The following is a 21,562-nucleotide window of genomic DNA, read 5'->3' on the forward strand; positions in this document are numbered from 1 at the left end:
TTATTTCCTGAGTTTGCCTTATTTGACCAGAGCGAGGCCTGAACCAAGATTTCTTTTAACAACCCACCCTTACGCCATCCCTTTGTACTCAGTAGAAGAAAAAATCCCGGATTCTGGTGGCCTCAATCCATGACCTGTAGGAAGCAGTCCTGGTGAAGACACTGGGCTTGTTCTCAGCTCGGCATCCAATAGGTCCAAAGCTAGCTATGCCATGGACTTCCCACTCATTCTTTCCCATCTGGCAAAGCAAGGGGCCCCCTGAGTCTCCCTGGAAAATACCAATGAGAGAGTTCAATTAGGGGAGTACTGAATTATCCAAGTCCATCTCTTTTGGGTGCCAGGGATAAAGGCTATCTCTCGGGGTTACAGGACTTAGGGATATAGGATGGGGTAGCACAGTACAGCTGGCAAATCAGCCAGTATATTCACCACCCTTATACTCCACCTAACATGAAAACAGTTTACACTGAATCCCAAGGGAACAAAAGAGACTAGGTGATAGTAAGAAAATTTACAAGCTCATTTATGAAGATTAACCTTTTTTTTTCCTTTAAAGAACTGGCAAGGACCTTCCTCTCCCAATTCTTGGAGTAACTCTCTAATCCCGGGGTTCCACCAATATGTAGCAGAGAGAATCGAGACTTGGTCGGAGAACCCAAAGAACAAGGCCCAGGATATCATCCTGTTTACCATAACCCTAGGAAAAATAAGAACCTTAGGCCTTAGAACAAAGCCCAATAATGATATAAGTGAATCTGCATGTTCCCAAAAAAGTTGGATGTGGGTTGAATTTTGGTATACTGAATCCTGTTTTAAAAGAAGCAGAAGATTCGATGAAGTAAGTAGAACCAAGTGAACAGTTTATATAATGATCACAATAAGTTAAACAATACTGGGAGATGTCAGAACTCTGATTAATGCGGTGGTGACTCCTGACCTCAGAGGACTGCCAAGGGAAGAATGTCGCCTAGCTCTTGATACAGAGGTGCTGGACTATAGATGCAGAATGAAACACGTCTTTCAGGCATTTCCCTATGCTCAGGATCTGGAAGAAGCAAAATTGGGTACCTCTGAGATCTGAAAAGATGTCTCTGCTTCCCTGATACCTCCTTACCTGGCATGCTGCAGGAGTCCCCTGGAGGTCCCTGAAGCCCACACATAGCATAGTTGGGCTTACTTTGTCTCCCCAGACCTTTTCCTGTTGACAGGTAGTGAAATCCATGATAGGTAGCTGGGCTTGGTTCAGAACATTAGACAAAGTTGAGTTTTCCTCCCCACCTGACAGAAACAGACAGATATTCATGGCAGCCCCACTTCCCCACAGATTGCCTAGCTTTAGAAAGCCCTTTACAATAAGAGTCAACTCTAACAGCTTTCTATCACAGCCCAGTTATGGAGGGGTGTGGGCAGGGATGAGTTGAGGCAGGAAAAACCACTCCTATGCATTTAAATTACCATCTCTATGCTGATGATTCTCAACTCTACTTGTCCTGCCCCAATCTCTTTCCAGTGGATACCTTAAACTCAATATGTCCAAAACAGAACTCATCTTTCTCCCCAAACCTTCCTTAATACAGTAGAGGACAACACCATCCTCCCAGTCACCTAAGGCTCACAACCTAGGAGTCAGCCTGGATTCCTCACTAGCTCTCCCCCCTCCCATATCTGTTATCTCCCACATCCCATAAGCTGTTGCCAAGGCCTGCAGATGTCACCTCTGCAACAATCTCTTCTCTCTTCTGACACTACCACCACCCTGGGACAGGCCTTCATCACCTCAGATATGGAGGACTGTAATAACCTGCGGGTGGATCTACCTGTCTCTAATGTGTTCTCCATTTAGCCACCAAAGTGATTTTCCTAAAATTCAGGTCTGATCATGTCATTCCCTGATCCTCTCTGGCTCTCCCTCTGTTCAATAAACTCCAATAGCTTCCTATTGCCTCCAGGAACAAATACTAAATGTTCTGTTCAGCATTCAAAACCCTTTATAAACTAGCCCTCTCTTACCTTTCCAGTCTTTTAATACCTTACTTCCACACAGATATTCTTCAATACAGTGACACGGGCCTCCTGGCCATTCCAAGAACAAGACCCTCCATGCCCTGGTTCTGGGCATTTTCTATGGCTGTCCCCCTTGTCTGAAATGCTTTCCTTCCTCTATTCCCAACTCCTGACCTCCCTGGCTTCCTTTAAGTCCCAACTAAAATCCCACTTTCTATAGGAAGCCTTACCCAATCCCTCTTAATTGCAGTGCATTCCCTCTGTATGTTATTTCCTATTTATTCTGTACATAGCTTGCTTTGTATATATCTGTTTGCATGTTATCTCCCCCATTAGATTGTAAGTTCCTTGAGGACTTTTGCCTCTTTTTAGGACAGTGTCTGGAACATATGCATTTAGTAAAGGTTTTTGATTGATTGTAATAGGTCAGGAAAGATATGGCAGCCTCCTCTTCCCAGTGTAATTACCTTGAGTCCCTCCCCAGCCAGTGACCCAGCAGAGCTGGCCAGGCTTGAGGGCAGGGCCTCCAGAGGTAGGTAGACAGGCATAGTGCACATAGGGACTACTGGGGATGTCATGAACAGGCCGGACCAGGACAATATCGTTGTTCAGCTGGTCGAGGTGTGGGTAGTGGAAGTGCTCATGCCGGTATATTCGTTTCACACGGTGCACTCTCTGGGTTGCTTCTGTTTGGTTGAGCCAGTGTTTGCCCAACACAATGCGCCAGTTGGCAACATTATCCATCTTCCCCCTGGGATGGCGTTATGGGATCAGCCCTGGCCCAGCACAGTGATTGGGCGAGGACCCAGGGTCACACGAGGGAAGCTGCAGTGACAATGCTGTGGGGAGTGAGGTCAAGGACAAGGAAGGGCTGTCTCAGGGCAATATGGAAGAAATCCCCAATGAATCCACCCATTTCACCCTCCCTGATCCAAGGAGATTTGGATATTTTCTCATTTTGAGCCCAGAGATAATGAGGCCCTCTTTTTAGGTTTTATGGATGCAGTAAACAGCTGCCTGGTTGTAAGGGGTGCTGGTAAGGACCATCCTTGCTCCCAAATATCTCCCCAACTTAAGGATTCAGGAATCCAGAAAATACGCCATTGAAGACATTATTTCAGTTAAGCATTAAATGCAAAATACCCGAGAGGGTTGGTAACCTCACAGAGTTTACCACATTAAAGGGATTCTAGGGACACCTTCTCTCCATAATTCAGAGGTGCTATCACACATCAAAGTATAGCCTGCTATGAGGACACTACTAAGTCTAGAGATCCTATTTCTATAACTTCTTACTCTGTGACCATGGGTAAGTCATTTAGCCTTCTTCGGGACTCAGTTTCACTGCCTGTAAAATGAATGGATTTGATCAGATAATTACTAAAACCCCTCCTGGCTTTAAATCCTATGATGCCTAAGCTTCTAACTTGACTTTATGAACCCCAATCTAACCTACCCAGTTTAGGGAAGTAGGGACCTCCTCATCTCTACTTCTTCTCCCGCCCATCTTCCTGCCCACATGAAACACCCACTTACCCAGAAAAGCAGTGAGCTGCAGTAAGGACCCAGCTGGGATGGATCAGGGTCCCCCCACAGACGTGGACAAACCTCTGGCTCCCTTGGACCCAAGCCTGACAGCGAGGAGAGGAGAGAAGATGCCACCACACGATTGGGCCAGCATAGGACACTATTTTCCTAGGGTGCTGAAACATTTTGTGTGTCAAGAGTTCATGGTGGGCCTCCCTCTTCTTGGCCAATAATGTCTCACAGGAACATGAAGGTGTAAGTGATAGAGGGAAGATAGCTAACTAATGTCAGGGGAAGGGGGAGGAAGGGAGGAGAATGGAGGAAGGGGAAATTGAGAAATTAAAAGTACTATAGGAAAATTTGAAAAGTGTGGGTGCCTAAAAGCCAAGTTCCCGTAAACTAAATCAAATATTTGTGCATCAATTCTATTTTAAATGCACTATTTCACTTTCTATGACCTCTGGTAGTCAGGAATACCTCACATTACCTAAATATATGCTTTCGAAAAAATAAATCCTGATACTACTTATGAATTTCCATTTTTATTTTTAATTTTATTTGATACATAAAGAAACCCTGCAGCGAGCTCCTTTGCAATGAGAAGCACCCTTCCTTAACACCTATCTTTTAGGTAAATTTGGATTTTCCTCTTCTCAGTTTGCTAATAGTGTTCACCAGCATCCTCAGAAAAAGTGGATGAGTGTAGGCTTTCAACAGATAGCTAGTAGTTGGAGTTGAGTACTTCCTTTCTCCAAATACCAAAATGTTATGCTTCCACCATGAGTCTGACCTCACAGAGTTCAAGTTCATAGGGGTATCAGGGATAGAAAAGTCAAGAAATACCCATACAGCTGCTTGAGGTCAGGGAGGCAGCCTGGTCACACATTCAGGAGACCAACTCAAGACATTACTTACTAATGGGGGATAACCCTCCATCCTTCCCTCCTCGAGGGTAGTGGTAGCGCTGACCAGGGTTAAGAAGGTGGGGTTGGGGGACTAGAACAAAGCTCTTCTTGTGAGTGGCCCCTGAAGGAAAGCACCCAGGCCCTATCCCTATCCAAAGCGCTCATGCCCTCTACCCGTAACGCTGCCCTGGAGATAGTGTCAGAGGAACACTCGTACCTGCATGGACACCTGCCAAGGCCATGAGTGAGGTCTGGCCTCACTGCCCTGGATGATCCTCTCAGCAGAGCTGGAAGGGTAGAATGGGGCCACACCACAGTCCTGGGGCCAGTCTGGAAGGAGGAGGGACAGGACACTGCAATGGCCTCAGCATCCCAGGTGGGAGGAACCCCTTCCCCAAAGCTTATCTCATCGAGGCTCCAAGGAGTGAATGAACACTTGAGATTACTGCTTAAGGAATACGACCGAGTTCAGGATGAAATGGCAAATGACAAATTTTCTGCTCTGGGAACCCATACTCCCAGATTCCTAGCTCCCTCACCTCTCCCTCGCCCATGGACTCTGGCCAGAACCTGCAGTAACTGTTCCCGCCCCTCACCTCCCACCCCTATTTCACCCCTCCTCTCCCATTTCCTATAGGCTGTTATAGAAATTAAGGCCTTGCCTGGCTGTCAGGGACAGCTTCCAACTGCCCTTCACGGGAAGCTTGCTGTCCAGGACCTAGGACAATAGCTCTATTGTGCCAAACTTGACCAGGCCAGACCCCTAGGCTCCTCTCTTCAATCACCACCTGTGGGACTCTGAGGTTCAATACTAGCCCATAGACAGAGGGAGACCAAGGCCTTCACTCACCCAAGGTCTGGTGCCCAGTGAATGCCACCGCATCAGCTGGTGATAGCACGGCAAGAAGGAGCAGCAGAGCCAGGAAATTCATGACCAGGCACAGCCTTGTTCTAGGGGAAAGTGTGGGCTGGAGAATTTATATCCTGCCTCCCTGGGGTTGAGGCCTCTGGTTCTGATGAAATGGCTGGAACAATGCCTGATGGATGCCAACTCGGGCCTGGATGCTTCTGCCTGGGGCCAGCAGTTCTGCCCCAGCAACAAGGCACACACACACAAGCAGGCAGGCTTGGCCATCAGCAGTTTTGCCCAGAGAAAGGACCGACAGAATAGAAAGTAACAGCCCAGCCTCCCCCTACTCTACCCATAGATCCCTAGCCTCATTCTTAAGGGAGCCATTGGAAATCAGCTTCTGCTTCCTTCCAGGGTGCAAAACTCCACAACAAAACAATGTGGGATGCAGGAATCACTGAATCCTGAGTAGTCTAACACCTTAGGCAAAGCTGCCTCTATTAGGAGGCAACTGGTGAATAGAGCATTGGGCCTGGAGTCAGTTAGACTAGAGTTCAAATCCAACCTCAAACACTTCCCTTCTATTTGTCTGTTTTCCCATCTGTAAAATGGGGATAACAATCATACCTATCTACCTCTCAGGATTGTTCTGAGGATCAAATGAAATCACTGTAAAGCATTTAGCACAGTCCCTGGCACATGGCAGACCCTATATAAAAATGCTTATTTCCTTCCCTTCCCCCCTTCTACTCCTAGTCTCACTGAACAGACTTCTTCAAGTTGGATACTTTCCTTCTGAGGAATGATTCCCTCCACATTTCTTTATGGAGCAGTTAATGGGTAGAATGCCTGGCCTAGAGTTAGGAAGACCTGATTCATGGCCTCAGACACTTCCCAGCTGTGGGCAAATCACGTCACCTTTGTTTGCCTCAGTTTCCTCATCCGTAAAATGGGGATAATAATAGCACCTACCTCCCGGGATAGTCATGAGGATAAAATGAGATAATATTTGTAAAGCATTTAGCACCATGCTTGGCACACAGTATGCCCAGCAGAAATGGTAACTATTATTATGGCTAACACAGATGCTGCTTACTATAACTTATCTTGTCTCTCCATGCGCTGCTTGTCTTATCCAGCCCTACTGGGGCTCAGGGACTTATTACAATCTACCATCATGTCTTATATTTACATAGGACTCTATCATCACCACGTTTTTACTGAGTATTTATTGTACTGAACACGTATAAAAATCTATATTGCTGTCTTTTGTTTTTATATCACTTCTATTTCCATAATGTATGTACCTCCTTCCCTCTCCCAGAAAGCCAATCCTTATATGGGTTATTTTTAAAGCACTTTCACATAAATTAAGTAATTTACTTCACAGCAGGTACTACCACTTAAATCAGAGGTGTCCAACATGTTCCCTCCCCTGTCCCCTACCCCAGCTACCTGTGGCCCACAAACACTCTAGAGTGCCACCTGAACTCTATTAAAATGTAATTGGGAAATATTTAGCAAAATGAAGCAAAATACAATATAACATAACGTTAATCTGTGATTCTCTAAGTCAACGTGTGGTCCAGCAAAGGTCCTTTCTATTTGACTTTGACACCATTGATGTAAATGGTTAGTAGACTGGGGCTTGGAGAAGCCATTCCACAGGGTAATAGAAAAATTGAACTGAGAGTCAGAAGACCTGGGTTCTCATCTCAGCTCTGCAACGAACTTGCCCAATAACCTCAGCTTACTTCTTTCCTCCAGGTCTCCATTTCTTCTAAAGGGTTTGGATTAGACCATGAGATTTAGGGTTGGAAACCTAAACGTAACGAGGAAGCAGACTGAAGATTCAAATACAGGCCATCTGGAAAGCGCTTTGTCTGTAGAGTTAAAAGATGAAGTGGACCAGAAGGCTTCCAAGGTCTCTTCTGGCTCTAAATCTATAATTCTTTGATTACAAGTTCAGTTTTCTGGAAGACAGTATGGAAAGTGGATCTGGAATAAGTAAATCTGGGTTCAAATTTCACTCGTGTGATCTTGGGCCAGCCACTAAAGCTCTCCCTGAGTCTTAGTATCTCATATCCAAAATGGGGATAATAATAGTATTCTCACATGGTTGTTGTGAAGTAAATTCTCCATAAATTTCAAAATGCTACATATTCTACATAAATTTTAAAATGCTATATATTCTATATTCTGTAATAATAGAAAGAGGTCACTATGGTCTTCTTTTTCAACTTGATGATTGTAAGACTTGCCCAAGGTCACCCAGCTATTCAGCAATACATGTCAAAGTAAAACCCATGTCACCAGATTCTGAGCCCTGTGGTTTGGTTTGGTTTGGTTTTTCCACTAGCTCATAAGACCTGCTTGAATCAAACCAAGCATCACACCTATCTCAGTGCAAACCTGTTGAGGGAGGGAGGGAGGCAGAGTGTGTGTGTGTGTGTGAAAGAGGTTTCCTCATTTCATGGATAAACTGAGGCACACAGAATTTATTTGATTCAGCTACTCCCACCCTAACATGGGAAACTGTGGAAGCTGGATCTTGACAGTTACCTCAGCTTAGTGATAGGAGATTGGAAAGACCTTATTCTGGGACCACATATGTACCTGGGACCACCCTGTCCCATCACCACCTGGTAAGTAGCCACCTAATGCACTGTGCAGTAGATGGCTACTTACCAGGCAGGATTTAGAGTTCAGAAAAGCCAGGCCTTAATCAATATGTCTCCTCCACTGATGACTGAAATTCTATCATTTATTAAATCATTCATTTCAAGTAAGCCTGGAGAGGACAAAGAATACTTCCAAAGGATTAAAGGGAGAGGCAGTAGAAAAAAAGGATATGGAAAGTGAGCAGCCCGCTAAAAAGGTGATGTTTGTTAGAGAACGAGATTTGGCATTCTGCACCTCAGTATAGAAATAGGAATAATGAATTCCTGGCAAGAGACAGATATGCCTCTGCTGTATTCTCTGCTTCTGAGAGCCAGGATGAAGTACTTTCCTAGAGGCTTGCAAACAAGAGGGATTGCTGTTTAAAGCGAGATAAGAGAGAAAAATATCCAAATACAACTGTGAAGCCAGGTACCATCAAAAAGCAGATCAGCATAGGAAAAACAGGGCAGCCTAAGTGGCACAGTCAATAGAGTGCTGGACCTGGAGTCAGGAAGACTCATCTTCCTGAGTTTAAATCTGGCCTCAGACACTTAACAGCTGTATGACCCTGGGCAAGTCACCTCATTCTGTTTGCCTTAGTTTCCTCATCTGTCAAACGATCTGGGGAAGGAACTGGCAAGCCACTCCAGTATCTCTGCCAAGAAGACCCCAAATGGGCTTATTGCAGAGCTGGACACACCTGAAAATGACTTAACAATTCTGAACAATAAGGAGGGAATTGGTTGGTGAAGTCTGACATACACCTAGACTTTAGGAAATCAAACTTCACAGGTCTCGATAGGTTCCTATGGCCAGAGACTCTATATGGAAAGAAAGGCTCTCAAGAACAAAACTCTGCTGATGCAAACAAGTCATTCTGATAAGGAGAAAGGCCAGGTAAAGTGCAGGGTGAATGCACATCGAACCAACCCACACGCTCAAAATTTTCAAAGATATATACAAAAGTTAGAAGGGAAGGTGAAAGGGAACAGGTATTTATATAGCACCTACTGTGTACCAGAGACCATGCCAAGTGTTTTCTTTACAAATATTATCTCATTTGACCCTCACAACAACCCTGCAAGATAGGTGCTGTTATTATCCCCATTTTACAGTTGAGGAAACTGAGACAAGCAGAGGTTAAGGGACTTGTCCAGGTATGGAAGCTAGCAAGTGTCTGAGGATAGGTTTGAACTCGGGTCTTTCTGATTCTAGGCCCTGTGCTCTATCCACTGGTGCCACCCAGCTGCCTTAGGTAGGTGACTAAATACAAAAAGTGGTCTCTTTTAACAGTATGGCTAGTACAAAGCCCAGAATAAGCTAATTTCTGGAAAATGCCAATAACAAGAAGATCTTTTTAAATTATCTTAGGGGGAGAAATCAGAATTATGAATCTATTTTGCTTCTGTCTTCTCTTTCAACAATAATCATCTTTTTCTGGCTTGAAGGTTACAGAAATAGTCCTCAGGGAATGCTAAGGTAAGGGAGGCCATCATAAGACCTTGCTGACCTCAATGAGTTCTAGTTACCAGACCCAGAAAAACTTCTATATGTGGTTGTTAAACCACTCTTTGTTAGTAAGATGTAAGGAATCTTAGAGAGTGGAACAAAGGCCACAGGGCTGGAGATGAGAAAATATTGTCCCATTTTCCAAAAAAATGAGAATAAAATTGATAATCTACAGACAAGCTTGACAGACTAGGGGACTTAACATCAAGTCCTGACAACATTTAAGGATGGCTTGTTAAAGGGATGATGGAGGAAGAGCACACCAGAGAAGGATCTTAAACCCCCGAACTGGAAGGAGAGACCCCTCATGCATTGGGGATTGGGATATGTGATATGAGCAGCTGTCGGGTGTCAGCTTTTTACCAAGGATCTCAAGAAACCACATACCCATCCTTGCTCTGTCACTCTAGATGGGAAAGGAGGAGAAAGGATGAATGGGGCAAATACTTTCAACGAGGAACAGTCTATATGTTTCAATGGAAAGAACCTTTGATTTGGAACCAAAATTTGAAATCTCAGCTGTGCTAAGAAGCTGTTCTGTATTTTGCTATAGTCAAAAGTGCTTTGCTGAATCTGATACCCACTCAGAAGCTATGAAGACACTTGCTGGGTTGTAAGACCATGGAGCTAGTTTCAGGGGTGGGGCCGCCTTCTCTTTCCAAAGTAGAAAGAGGGTTGTTAGAATAAAGGCCCCTCAAACGTTTTACATGATTGTACATGTATAACTTATACTGGATTACTTACCATCTCAGGAAAAAAGAGGGGAAGGAGAGAGGGATAGAATTTGGAACTCAAAACTTCAAAAAATGTTTTAACATGCAATTAGGGGGAAATATTATTTAAAAAAAAAGAATAAAGGTCCTTCTAAGACCCATTGGGTCATATCTGCATCTTGAGAGGGCTGGAGGTATTGTTCAGACATAAAGCCCTCTTGAGCAGGCCTTTCCCATGAGGAGCCCCTGAAAAGCCTACCATGTTTCCAGGTAAGCTGTTTATTTTTCTTTTCCATTCATAAAGGATGATGGCAGTTTCTGAGGTTTCAGTTATAGGATCCCAGAATTTACTCTTAGGCCATTGCTAAAGAAATCATCTGATACCTGTGAAATTACTGCGAATGAGATAACAGATGTAAGGTCCTTTGCAAACCTTACAGCTCTTATAAATGCTAACTATTACAATTACTGTTACCTGAGTCCTAGGACTTGTGGTCTGTACAGATGTGAAAAACAAGTAATCCATGTTTTCTGAAGAGGAAGAAAGATAAATATCACAGGAAGATCAAGATGAATGCAAAGAGACAAAGGGAAACAATGAACAGATGGAGCCAGTGGGACAGGTCTAGAGAGAGACAGAGAGAGGGCCAGAGTCACAGAGAGCTTTCTCATCTAAGACTCGGCCTTTTAGGCAAAGGTTCTTAAACTTTTTGTGTGTCATGGACCTCTTCTCAGAATACCATTTTCAAATATATAAAATACTTGGGATTACAAGGAAACAAATATACCGAAATACAATTTTCAAAATACTTTTTAAACACAATGCTGCAGACCCCAGGTTAACAATCCTCTGATGTTGTCCCTACTCATTTCCACAAAGGAATGAATCTCAAATGGGGCACCTTAGTCCAGGGCTTTTTCCATGAAGCAGAGCACTATTTAAAGTTCACTAACAGGAAAAGGGATTGAAATCATTCTGGGCAGAAGGCAGACAGATGAAGTCCTATTCCTCCTCAGTACCTTGGGCCACAAGCAGAGAGGCTCCTATTCTCTGACAGGGTTCCAGTAAAGTGGTACTTAGCCGATGGGAAAACCCAGCCAAGGCTTGAAGTCAGCTCACCAAGGACCAGTCATAAGGATGATTTTCAGATGGGGTGTTTCCAAGTGACCGAAGAAGAAACAAGTAACATTATACCCTTAAGACAGGTATAGGTAAAACTTGCCAGTTCACTCAGTGAATTCCTTAACTTGGTCCCACATCTTAAGTATTCTGTCTGGGCTGTTCTTCTTGCCTGATGTGAGTCTCTGAAATCTACACAAAAATTTCCATGCCTATAATATTCCTTGGGGCCTTGAGGGCTTGAGTTTCAGGAATGCTAGGTATAGGCAAAGGTAAAACAAGTAGATTATTATCTGTTCATTCATAAGCCAGTGAAGTTTTCATCCCTGGGAAGAAGTGTCTCCACAGTGATGAATGTCTGCCCCCACAATGACCTGAATACGAGAGAATCTGAGTTAAGAAGCAGCATGGCATCCATACACAAAGGTGTTGAATAAGTAGCACTCCTCAGTGTGACCTGAACCAGATTAAAATGTGGTTCCCATCTGATTTTAATGTGTTGGTGTATTACTTTAAAAAAAAAAGAGGGGCAGCTAGCTGGCGCAGTGGATAGAGCACCGGCCCTGTAGTCAGGAGAACCTGAGTTCAAATCTGGCCTCAGACACATAACACTTACTAGCTGTGTGACCCTGGGCAAGTTATTTAACCCCACTGCCTAAAATAACAACAACCAAAAAAAATAAAAATATATAGAAACATGTGTGGTTTTCTGATATGTCAGCTACCAAGATCCCTAGGTACAGTTTAATGGCCCTATTTCTATTTGAGTTGGACACCACTAGGGTAATGGGTAGGACTTAGAATCAGGAGGGCCTTGTGAGAATCCTGCCTCAGACACTTACTAGGGGAACGACTTGGGAAAGCCAGCCTACCTATGCCTCAGTTTCCTTCTCTGCAAATTGGGGTAGGAGGTGATATAAATTGGACTTGATGGCTTCTAAAGACCCTTCTAGTTCTAAACCTACCATCAACAGTTGGTTCCCAGAATATGCTCCTGGAGAAAGGAAAAAAGAAAAACAGGGGGCCATCACTTATTACTAAGATGGCATTTTACACATCAATTCAAATGTGACCTGTGACTGGAGGATGTAGCTATGCCCTAGGATGTACCCAGGTTGGGAAATCCTAGAGCCCATGACAGAAGAAGGGATGTGGCAGGGAAGGGGAAGAGAGAGAAGAAATGAAGGCAAATTTTTTTCATTTACATCACTGTGGTCAATGTTGTATGTTGTTTCCCTGGTTCTGCTTACTGATCTGCATCAGTTCTTATAAATCTTCCTATACTTCTCTGAATTCTTTATTAGGAATGAATGAATAAAGCATTTATTAAGTGACAAAGCACTGTGCTAAGCCCTGGAGGATACAAACAGAAAAGTAAGACAGCTTCTGCTCTCCAGGAACTCATATTCTAATTGGGAAGACAATACATAGGATTGTTTCAGTTTCTTGTCAGATAAAAATGACCTGTGGTCGGTCCTCAGCATGCAGCAGAAAAGCAGATGACGGAGAGGTAATGCCTCTTCTTTAATACCATTTCCACTGAAATGGAGTAAAATTGGGGGCAGCGAGGTGGCGCAGTGGATAGAGCACCCTGGAGTCAGGAGGATCTGAGTTCAAATCTGGCCTCAGACATTTGACACTTACTAGCTGTGTGACTCTGGGCAAGTCACTTAACCCCATTGCCTAGCCGAAAAAAAAAAAAAAGGAATAAAATGAAAATCCCACTGCAATAACATGGGAGGAGAGGCATACACACACACACACACACACACACACACACGTGTGTGTGTGTGTGTGTGTGTGTGTATAAATATTATGTGTCATATAAGGAAAAGATGGGATATTTGGCATTGTCAAAAATGTATCCAAATAGGTGTATGTGCATGCATATGCACACACACGTACACAAAAGATATCAACAAGGCTTAAAAGAAATGAAAAAGGGGAAAAATGTAAGGATAACCGGGTAGCTATTTCCCCTACCTAGCTAAGACCTGGTTTCTCAGCATGGGTACTTTTAATGTGATTTTTGCTTTCCTTTCAGATAACTCCCAGCATTCCAAGTACTTAGATACTTGGATCCAGAAGGAAAAGAGATCTATTGTACCATCTGTCTAACTTAGTCCTTATTTCCTGTGAATACTGCCTCATATATAGAAAGAACTGAAAAAAAATTAATTTTAATTGAAGTATGTCCAGCTTCTTGCATCAACCATACCATTGGGAAGCTTGAGAGAGAATGAATGTCTCAACCTAAAGTTCATATATGGAAAAGATGGGACATTTGGCATAGTCAGGCTTTAGGAAAGATTTTTAAAAGCTGAGGGAAAAGGTAAGGAATTACCTCAAGGCCAAAGCTTTCAAAAGAGTTTAGGATAGATTAAATGTTCTAAAAAATTAAGCTCCTACTATACAACCATGAATAATCTCAATGATCAAGAAAGGGGTCAGCTGTCTAAAGAAGCTAATGTAGCTTCATAGCTAGTTCACTAATACTTACCTATTTTAAAAGGACATTTTTTAAAAATGTGCTAATGGGCACGTACCAAGGAGGCATAGAAACATGTGGCACATAGAGCCAGGAAATCCAAAGCCCAGAATGAACTGAGGCTTGTTTATTAAAAAAAAAAAAGTCTAAAGCCTACAAAAGAGGCAGTTACAAAAATGAGCCCCCAAAAGGAGTATGGTCCTTCTCACCCCAACACCCCTCCTTTTACTAGGCCAGCTACTTCACTAAGTAGATACAGGTCCTGCATCTAGAGCTTCCCCTACTATACAAACTATGCTTTCTCTTCTTCTTTGTACCTCCTCTTTCCAAGGTAAATCTCTCTACTCATTCTCTTTTTTCCTTTTTTTAATGAACTTGACAAAAATAAACACGACTATTTCCATATACAAAGAACAGAATGAGGATTACATATGAAATTGTGAATCTGGGGGGCAGCTAGGTGGCACAGTGGATAGAGCACCGGCCCTGAAGTCAAGAGGACCTGAGTTCAAATCCGGTCTCAGACCAAACACTTGACACTTACTAGCTGTGTGACCCTGGGCAAGTCACTTAATCCCAGTTGCCTAATTAAAAAAAAAAAGAAACTGTGAATCTGCTAGGCACAGCATGTTTTAAAAACATCCATTAAATTTAGCACATTGACCCACATTCTTGATCCCATCCTCCCCCACCTCCCCTAAGAACCCACTCCCTCAATTATCACCTCCTCATTTTGTATCTTCGGTCTCTCCCTTTCCAATGGCTCCTGCCCCTTAGCCTACCATCATGCTCAGGTCCCCATCTCCCTCGTCTGAAAACTCCTTCCTCTTCTATCCCGTACCTGCCCTAGCTACCTTTATCTTTTTCTACTTTCCTTTGCAACTAAGCTTCAGAAAAGAATATTCAGTGCCTCCACTTTCTGTCCATGCATCTGCTCCTTAATAACCCGGCTTCTGGCTGCACTTTCTTGAAGGTCTCACATAAACAACAATTACAATAACTTTCTCTTCAGTCATTCTCTTGGGCCTGACACCAATGACCATCCTTTCCCTCTACTTCCGTGATGCTGTAGTCATTACTTCTCTGACCACTGTTTCTCTGATTGCTAGCTCCTCTGACTGTAAGAAATTAATGAGGAATTTAGAGAAACCTCAGAAGACTTGTATTAGCTTATAGGGTGATGGAAAAAACAAGCACAAATGGCTACAGTAATGGAAATAAAAACAACACAAAAACATATTTACTCTGAATAAATGCGATGACCACTATGGAATACAGAGTCAAGAAAACTATGGCTGGTCAATGCAGCACGTGAATAGACACAGTTACCATACTAGTTAGTTTAGCTTGATTGTTTTCTTTGTTAAAACTGAGAGGTAGGAAAGGGGAAAGGAAGGGCATATAGGCATTTTATTGTGATATAAGCACACAAAGACATTAAAAGGTGGGCAGGATATTAAATTGCCCTAAAGATAGCTGAAAACTAACTAGAATAAAGATATAATGCCCAAAGGGGAACAGTGGAGATTTGATGCCTGGTGGAAAACAGGCTGAGCAGAGAACATCACGATGACACACCAACCAGAAGACACTGGTGGATGTACAGCGGTATGTGTTAGAGGTATGTGGTACTTCTTCACATCTGTGCTCTAGCCACACATATTACCTGTTTGTGTGCTTCAACTTGTAAGTGCTTTGGCAACATACATATCCCCAGTGGTATATTATTCCTATTTACTCTTCCCCCTGAGAGTATGATTATTTGTGGGAGAGTGAGGTCAAGGTTTATATCTGGAATGTTCTGCTATAATTGTCATTATTATGGTATTTCACTAAATTCCTTTGCTTTGAACTAACGATAGCTTCCGCACGACTAGTAAAAGTAAACACACTGGTGGGCACCTACAAGCTATGGTTTTGAAAGTATTCTGACATACAAAGTACCTGGAGTAGCTTTCTGGAGTGGGGTGTCTCAGGGTATGGGGTCCCTTGTGCCACATAATTGTTAAACAATGGAATAAGTTGTCTTGCAAAGTAGTAAGTTCCATCGAGGGGTGGCTTTTTAAAATTCCTAACCATTTCTCAAAGATCAATTAGATGACCTCTAATATCCCTTCTAAATCTAAAATTGTGTGATCCTCTACAACAAATGACTGGATTTGCTATAACCAAAATAAATAAATAAGTTAAAAATCTCCAGATTGTTCCTTTCCTAGCCCTGAAAACTTTCTTATCCCATCTTTCTCCAAGCCCACAGTTTCACTAGTGCAACTGAATTAGGAGGGGGTATGGGGGACCTATTTCCCATTTCCCACTGTCTCCCTGAATTTTGATATTTAAAAAACCCTCACCTTCTGATCTAACATGGCTTCTGATTTATGCTTATGTGGACACTCTTTTGGGCCATCCCTTTGCCCCCAACAATAGGAGGTGGCTTTCCCTTGCTCCCTCACCCCCACCCCATGAGTGCCACAACCCTACTCCTAGGGATGTGAACGAAACGAACCACCATCTTGGCAAAGTTTTGGAAGCTGCCTTCTTATTCATAGTGATTTCACAAAACACACACAATCATAAGGGAGCCCAAAAAGTCATATTGTAAAATAAAGTCACAACAGAAGGATTGAACTAGTGACACTGTAAACATTAAACCACGGCAGGTGTCAGACTTGTGGCTGAATTGGACAAACGTATCTTCTTGCCCCAATTTAGTCATTAAGCCCACATTTGATAACTGAGTTGCTGGACTTGAACCAATTAATTCAGTTTGAGCTTAGACATAATTAGGACAACACTCTGGGCTCAATCCCCATGGGGGCCAGTTAACTTTGCACAGAAAAAAATAATAATAACCTTCGATTCCCTGACTAGAGGCTGAGATATTAACACTGGCCAGAGACTGATACTGTACCCTAAACCCAGCCATAAACTGACGATACTCCAACCCTAACTGCATATAAATTGATCCCTAATCCCTTAATACCGACAACACACTAAGCTCCTAATTGTAACCAAAGATTGATCCCTTAACCTTGGCCACACACTGACTCCTTAAACTCTAATACAAATTGACCTTCCCCCTCTCCCCACCCCAGGAATCAGGCTACATCTTAAATCCAGTCACAAACTGACATTCCTTTCAACTCTGGTCCCAGAGTGAGCCCCAATCCCAGTCCAAAACCCTAAATATAGAATGAGCTAGGAGCTAACTCCTATGACCAAGCTGACCCTCTAATCCTGACCTTGGACTGACTCCCTGACTATGGCTATTAACTGAGTCCTGGCACTTAGTCCCTTAGTCCTGGCCATAGCCTCAGGAGAGGGAGCATGGTATAGTGAAGACTGCTGGATTTGGAGACAGGAAGACCTCAGTTCAAATCCCACCTCGGACACTTATCAGCTATTTGGCAAAATGAGAACAGTTGGACTAACCGACCTATGAGGTCCCTTCTAACTCTAAATCCGTACTCATAATTTAAAACTAGCTACAAACTGAGCCCTGCTTAACCTGTCCATAACCCTCAACAACCCCACCCTAAGCAAACACCGAGCATTAATCCGGATCATAGACTGATCCTAACCACTCCCACCTTCAACTTAGCCACAGATTTAGACCTAACCCTGATCCTCAGACACAAATTTGCTCCAACCAAGACTGAGCCCCTCACTATGGCCACAGGCTGGGCTTGAGTCTTGGCCACGGACTGACCCCACGCTCTGGCCACGGATTCCGGTTGATCCTTTGCAGCTGCTCCCAGGGGAGAACAAGAAGAAAATGAGAGCAGCTCAGCACAAGTCTGCATCAACTTCTGGAGCTATAATTTAGTAATGTCATCTTTGTACACCAAGGGCACATTTTTCATGTTGCTGCACTATCACATGCATACCAATACACTAAAACAGCAGAAAGGACAACAACCTTACAGAGAAGAGAAGGAAAAGCATCAGAGGAAGCAGTGTGAGCACATTTCCTACCATGGGATGGTTATTAGCCCTTTTGTTACATTTCATTTTCAGAAAAACACAAACACAATGTACATACACACACACACACACTCACACACACACATAAACATACAAATCTAAAAACTAAGGCGCTAAGCAGCATGGGCCAGTGCAAAAAGAACACAGATTGGGTTCACTTTGGTACCAGAATACTACGGTGGTTTTCTTTTTTTCTTTAAAAAAATAAAAGTCAAGAGCAACTAGGAGAACCCAAGGCTCAGGCTCAGATCTTTCCCCCAAACAAAGGGGAATGTTAGCATTAGTTTCTCCTCTCAATCCAATTTCCTTGTTTAAAAATGGCGACCATGCAGGCAGATACTGGTATCCATCCATATTCCATGATCCACAGGGAAGATCCAGGAAGGCCTTGTGGGCCCACTTGAAAACATGACAATCCACCCATATGCCAGGAGCACTGGAGATGCTTTACAACACATGTTCTGACCCTGAAGTTCCCTTTGTGGGCATGTTACATGGGACCAGATCCTGCCCCACATTCACGTGTGGGCCATGCAATGTACAAAACAAAAACAAAAACAAAAAAACAACCTCACTGGCATTCACATCATCATTAAAAAGGCAACACCTGGGTGTCCTGCAGTTTGCTATGCAAAAGCCTGAGCTACTTGCTGAGTTTTCTGTGGGGAACTCCAAAAACGATAAAAATGACACCCCAGGTCCTTGGACTTGAGAGGGTAAACAGAAGGGCTGCCCCCTTGAATGTAAGCTGCATTTATATGCTATAACTTCCCAAAATCATGACAATGTGGTCACACTTATGAAAGGTGGGACTTCCTATGCACCCCAGCACCTTTGTCTCTCTTCCTTTCCCACCAGAACTTGTTCTCAGAAAAGGAGCTGACAAACTTATTCACACCGAGGTGTATGCAGTCACATAAGGCTTAAAACATGACACCTCTTTTCCAGGGAGCATTTGCATCTTAACAGGTGCCAGAGAGTCTTAAACTAATGGGATGATGCTCTAATCATGGAATTTCAGGCAGCTTGAAAAATATTGTGGGGGCAGAGGTCCTTTCCTGATGTCCCTGAAATCAAACCACGTGATTTACTGATGCCTCTGAAATCAGACATCACTAACTGTCCTGCCTATTCATAATGCTAGCCCTAGGCACAGGGCACACATATTGCAATTAAATGTTTTCTGAAGTAGGCCTTTCCTTTGGAAACAGTCCATTCTACCTGCAGTGAAGAAATAACTCAGACCTAACAGAAGTCCCCGAGCAACTTAGTAATTCATTAACTGAGCAATGATGGAAAGGCAATCACTATCAGGTGGAGGGGGATTATGGGGAGGGCTCACATTTGGTATTGAGGTTTCGTAAGACTACAGCATTAGGTCTGAAATGAGGTTAACCAATGTAACACTGAAAAAAAAAAAAGAACGCTTTGAAGCTAAACTTTGAAAGCTAGTCCCCAGTAAGAAGAGATGCAGAAAATAGACTCCTCCCTTTAAAAATCCAGACACACTCCTCAGTGCTTATGGCACCTAAATAGATGAGCTAGAGTCTCGCTCCAGCACAGGAAGGCAGAGATGGGTGATGAGTCAACGGGCAGAGATTTTTCAATGGCAGTCAACTGACAATTTCCACCTCTTTTCCCTTTCCTCCCACTTGGATGTACTGCGAGTGTTGCTAATTAAGTGACTGCCTCAGACACTTCTTATCCATACAGACTGGCATCCCAATCCCAGAGGGCTTTGCAATGATTTCTTTTTTTCCTGAATAATGCATCTTCTATTGCAGAAGGAACCAGCCAACCCCAGAAAGTCTCAGGGTAGAAAGGAAAGGGCATCTTCATTATTCTACAGCAGTGCTCGAATGGACACAACAGCTAGGACGTCTCAGGGACTGGATCATGGTTCGAAAGGGCCTTCTTTTCCCCTCCTTAATCAGGGCCTCCTCACCACCTGGCTGGGTGCCCTCTTTCGAGGGAATAGTCTGGAACTGCTCAATCTGAATCTCCAGATGTTTCTGGATGGCCAGGCCCAGAACTTCTGGATCAACCGAAGCTCCATATACCTCCCAGGTCATCCCCTCTTCATCCCACCTGACCTCTCGCACTGGGGACTTAGGCTCCTCTCTGCTGACCTCCAAGTTCACCTCTGGGAATACATGGGGGGGCACCTGGTCTTTGAGCGGGGAGGGACTGGTGGCCACAGCCTTGCAGGCTGTCGATGGAGCTGTTTGTACCTCAGCATCCCTGCAATGCAGAGAGGCCAGTGGTCCCAATGCCAAGTCGCCAGTGGAAGTCATGGTCGACACATCTTTGGTCTTGGTGACAGGGTCTGTGGCTGGTTGGCTTACGAGGAGCATAGAACCTGCTGTAGATTCCTGCTGTGGGCACTTGTTTGGAGCATAACAATGAATGCAAACTGGGGCCTCATCCGCCAGCCTGCGGTATCTAACCAAGTGCTGATTATGGAGGCCAGATTCACTCACAGATGATACCAGCTTGGGAAATGTCAGAATCTCTGATGTGGACAGGACGTGGCAGCATCCAGGGACACCCATTTCATTCATGGGACACAGCATCCCAGGGCCAACCTGGAGGGCTGGGATGGGCAGGGGGTGGCAGTAGGCAGAGTGGGTATCACTCGTCCTCACAGAAGTTTCTGCTTGTCTAGGACAGTAAGGAGAGGAGGTGGTATGTATGCGCCCAGAAGCCATGGGCACCGAGCACGAGGGGATGCTACCTTGCGTCCTACCACCTGGATCTTGAATTGAGTCACTCCTACAGCTGTCTCCAGCTATCTCGACCTCTACAACAGAGGCAGGTAAGGTAGCTACTGTATCTCTACCAGCCTCAGCATCCTGTGAGACCAGATCACCTCCAACATTGTCAGTTGAACCTTCAGGGTCAGGGAAAGGAGGCTGGTTGCCTGGGTCCACATTGTCATGAGGCCCTATGCCAGGCCTGTGCATGAACACATTTCTTGGAATGAGGTTGCTTCTTCCATTTGATGAGGAGCCCAGAGCAGAACAGCTAACGCTAGCTTCCATGGGAACATTGAGGCTGACATGCCTGCAGCCTGAGGCTAAGTCAGAATGGCTTCGTTGCACTGCAGCCCCTGGCACCCCCAAGCTTGAAGGTGACAGTTCCCTCTCCCCCATGGAGTACACATTTCCAACAGTGCTGCTCTTGGAGCGGAAGACTGAGCTCTTCTCTTGCCAGGGGCGGGGGACTTGGTCTGGGCTCAAGACGTGGCTCCCTGCTCTCAAGGTACTCTGCACTTCTCTTTCCACTGTGGCCCCAGCACTGCTCTCTCCAGCCAGCTGGCTTGGGTCACCCTCGCCAGCAGGACTCTGGCAGACTGTGCTACTGACACTCTTCCGGAGCTCCTGCCCGTTGCCTGGTCTATCACCCAGTAGGCTGGAGGAGCTCTTGGAGAGAGGCTGGCCATGGAGAGTCGAGGCTGGGCAGCACTCTGGGTGAGAGTCACTGGTGGCCATGGCCAATAGAGGCTTCCCTACAGGGAGAAGAGAGCACTTTCAGGGCCTTGGCAGACAGTAAATGGCAAATGAGCATGATTCAGGTTCACCAATCCAGAAATTCAATTTAATTCATCAAGTCTATATTGAATGCCCAATATGATAAGCCCTTTGGAGGATATGAAGAAGTCTAAGATATTTTCTGACCTCTAGGAGCCCGCCATTTGGCCAGGGGGATTAATGAAGGGAGATCATGAGGTATAATTGAAAGACCACCAGGATTCAGAAGATCTGGGCTTTATGCCTAGTTCTGCCCCTTGCTTGTCATGTG

At 44.3% G+C, this 21,562-nt stretch overlaps 2 protein-coding genes across 10 annotated transcripts in view; both read right to left on the minus strand.

Annotated features, from left to right (window-relative positions):
* GPRIN2 (G protein regulated inducer of neurite outgrowth 2) overlaps positions 1 to 21,562 on the minus strand; it is a 50,520-nt gene that overhangs the window by 7,522 nt on the left and 21,436 nt on the right. For 2 of the 9 annotated variants that reach the window (XM_078150918.1, XM_078150910.1), the window contains exons 3-5: positions 2,472 to 21,269; positions 538 to 1,278; positions 68 to 268 (exon numbers count right to left, since the gene is read on the minus strand). In XM_078150918.1, the coding sequence (XP_078007044.1) occupies positions 19,600 to 21,252 (1,653 nt within the window). In that variant the 5' untranslated portion in view covers positions 21,253 to 21,269 and the 3' untranslated portion in view covers positions 68 to 268; positions 538 to 1,278; positions 2,472 to 19,599. The remainder of the gene's footprint in view (positions 1 to 67; positions 269 to 537; positions 1,279 to 2,471; positions 21,270 to 21,562) is intronic. The other 7 variants (XM_078150917.1, XM_078150914.1, XM_078150912.1 and 4 more) reach the window with 7 other exon arrangements.
* Positions 89 to 5,368, minus strand: LOC110215486 (chymotrypsin-like elastase family member 2A). Its single transcript, XM_020997043.2, has 6 exons — positions 5,287 to 5,368; positions 4,654 to 4,766; positions 3,541 to 3,635; positions 2,472 to 2,755; positions 1,115 to 1,278; positions 89 to 268 (listed from the first exon to the last, which is right to left on the minus strand). The coding sequence occupies exons 1-6, from the start codon at positions 5,366 to 5,368 to the stop codon at positions 89 to 91; spliced, it is 918 nt and encodes a 305-aa protein (XP_020852702.1).

This window comes from Phascolarctos cinereus, unplaced genomic scaffold, assembly GCF_003287225.1.
Source record: "Phascolarctos cinereus isolate Bilbo 61053 unplaced genomic scaffold, phaCin_HiC Scaffold_3;HRSCAF=262, whole genome shotgun sequence".
Taxonomy (NCBI): Eukaryota; Metazoa; Chordata; class Mammalia; order Diprotodontia; family Phascolarctidae; genus Phascolarctos; species Phascolarctos cinereus.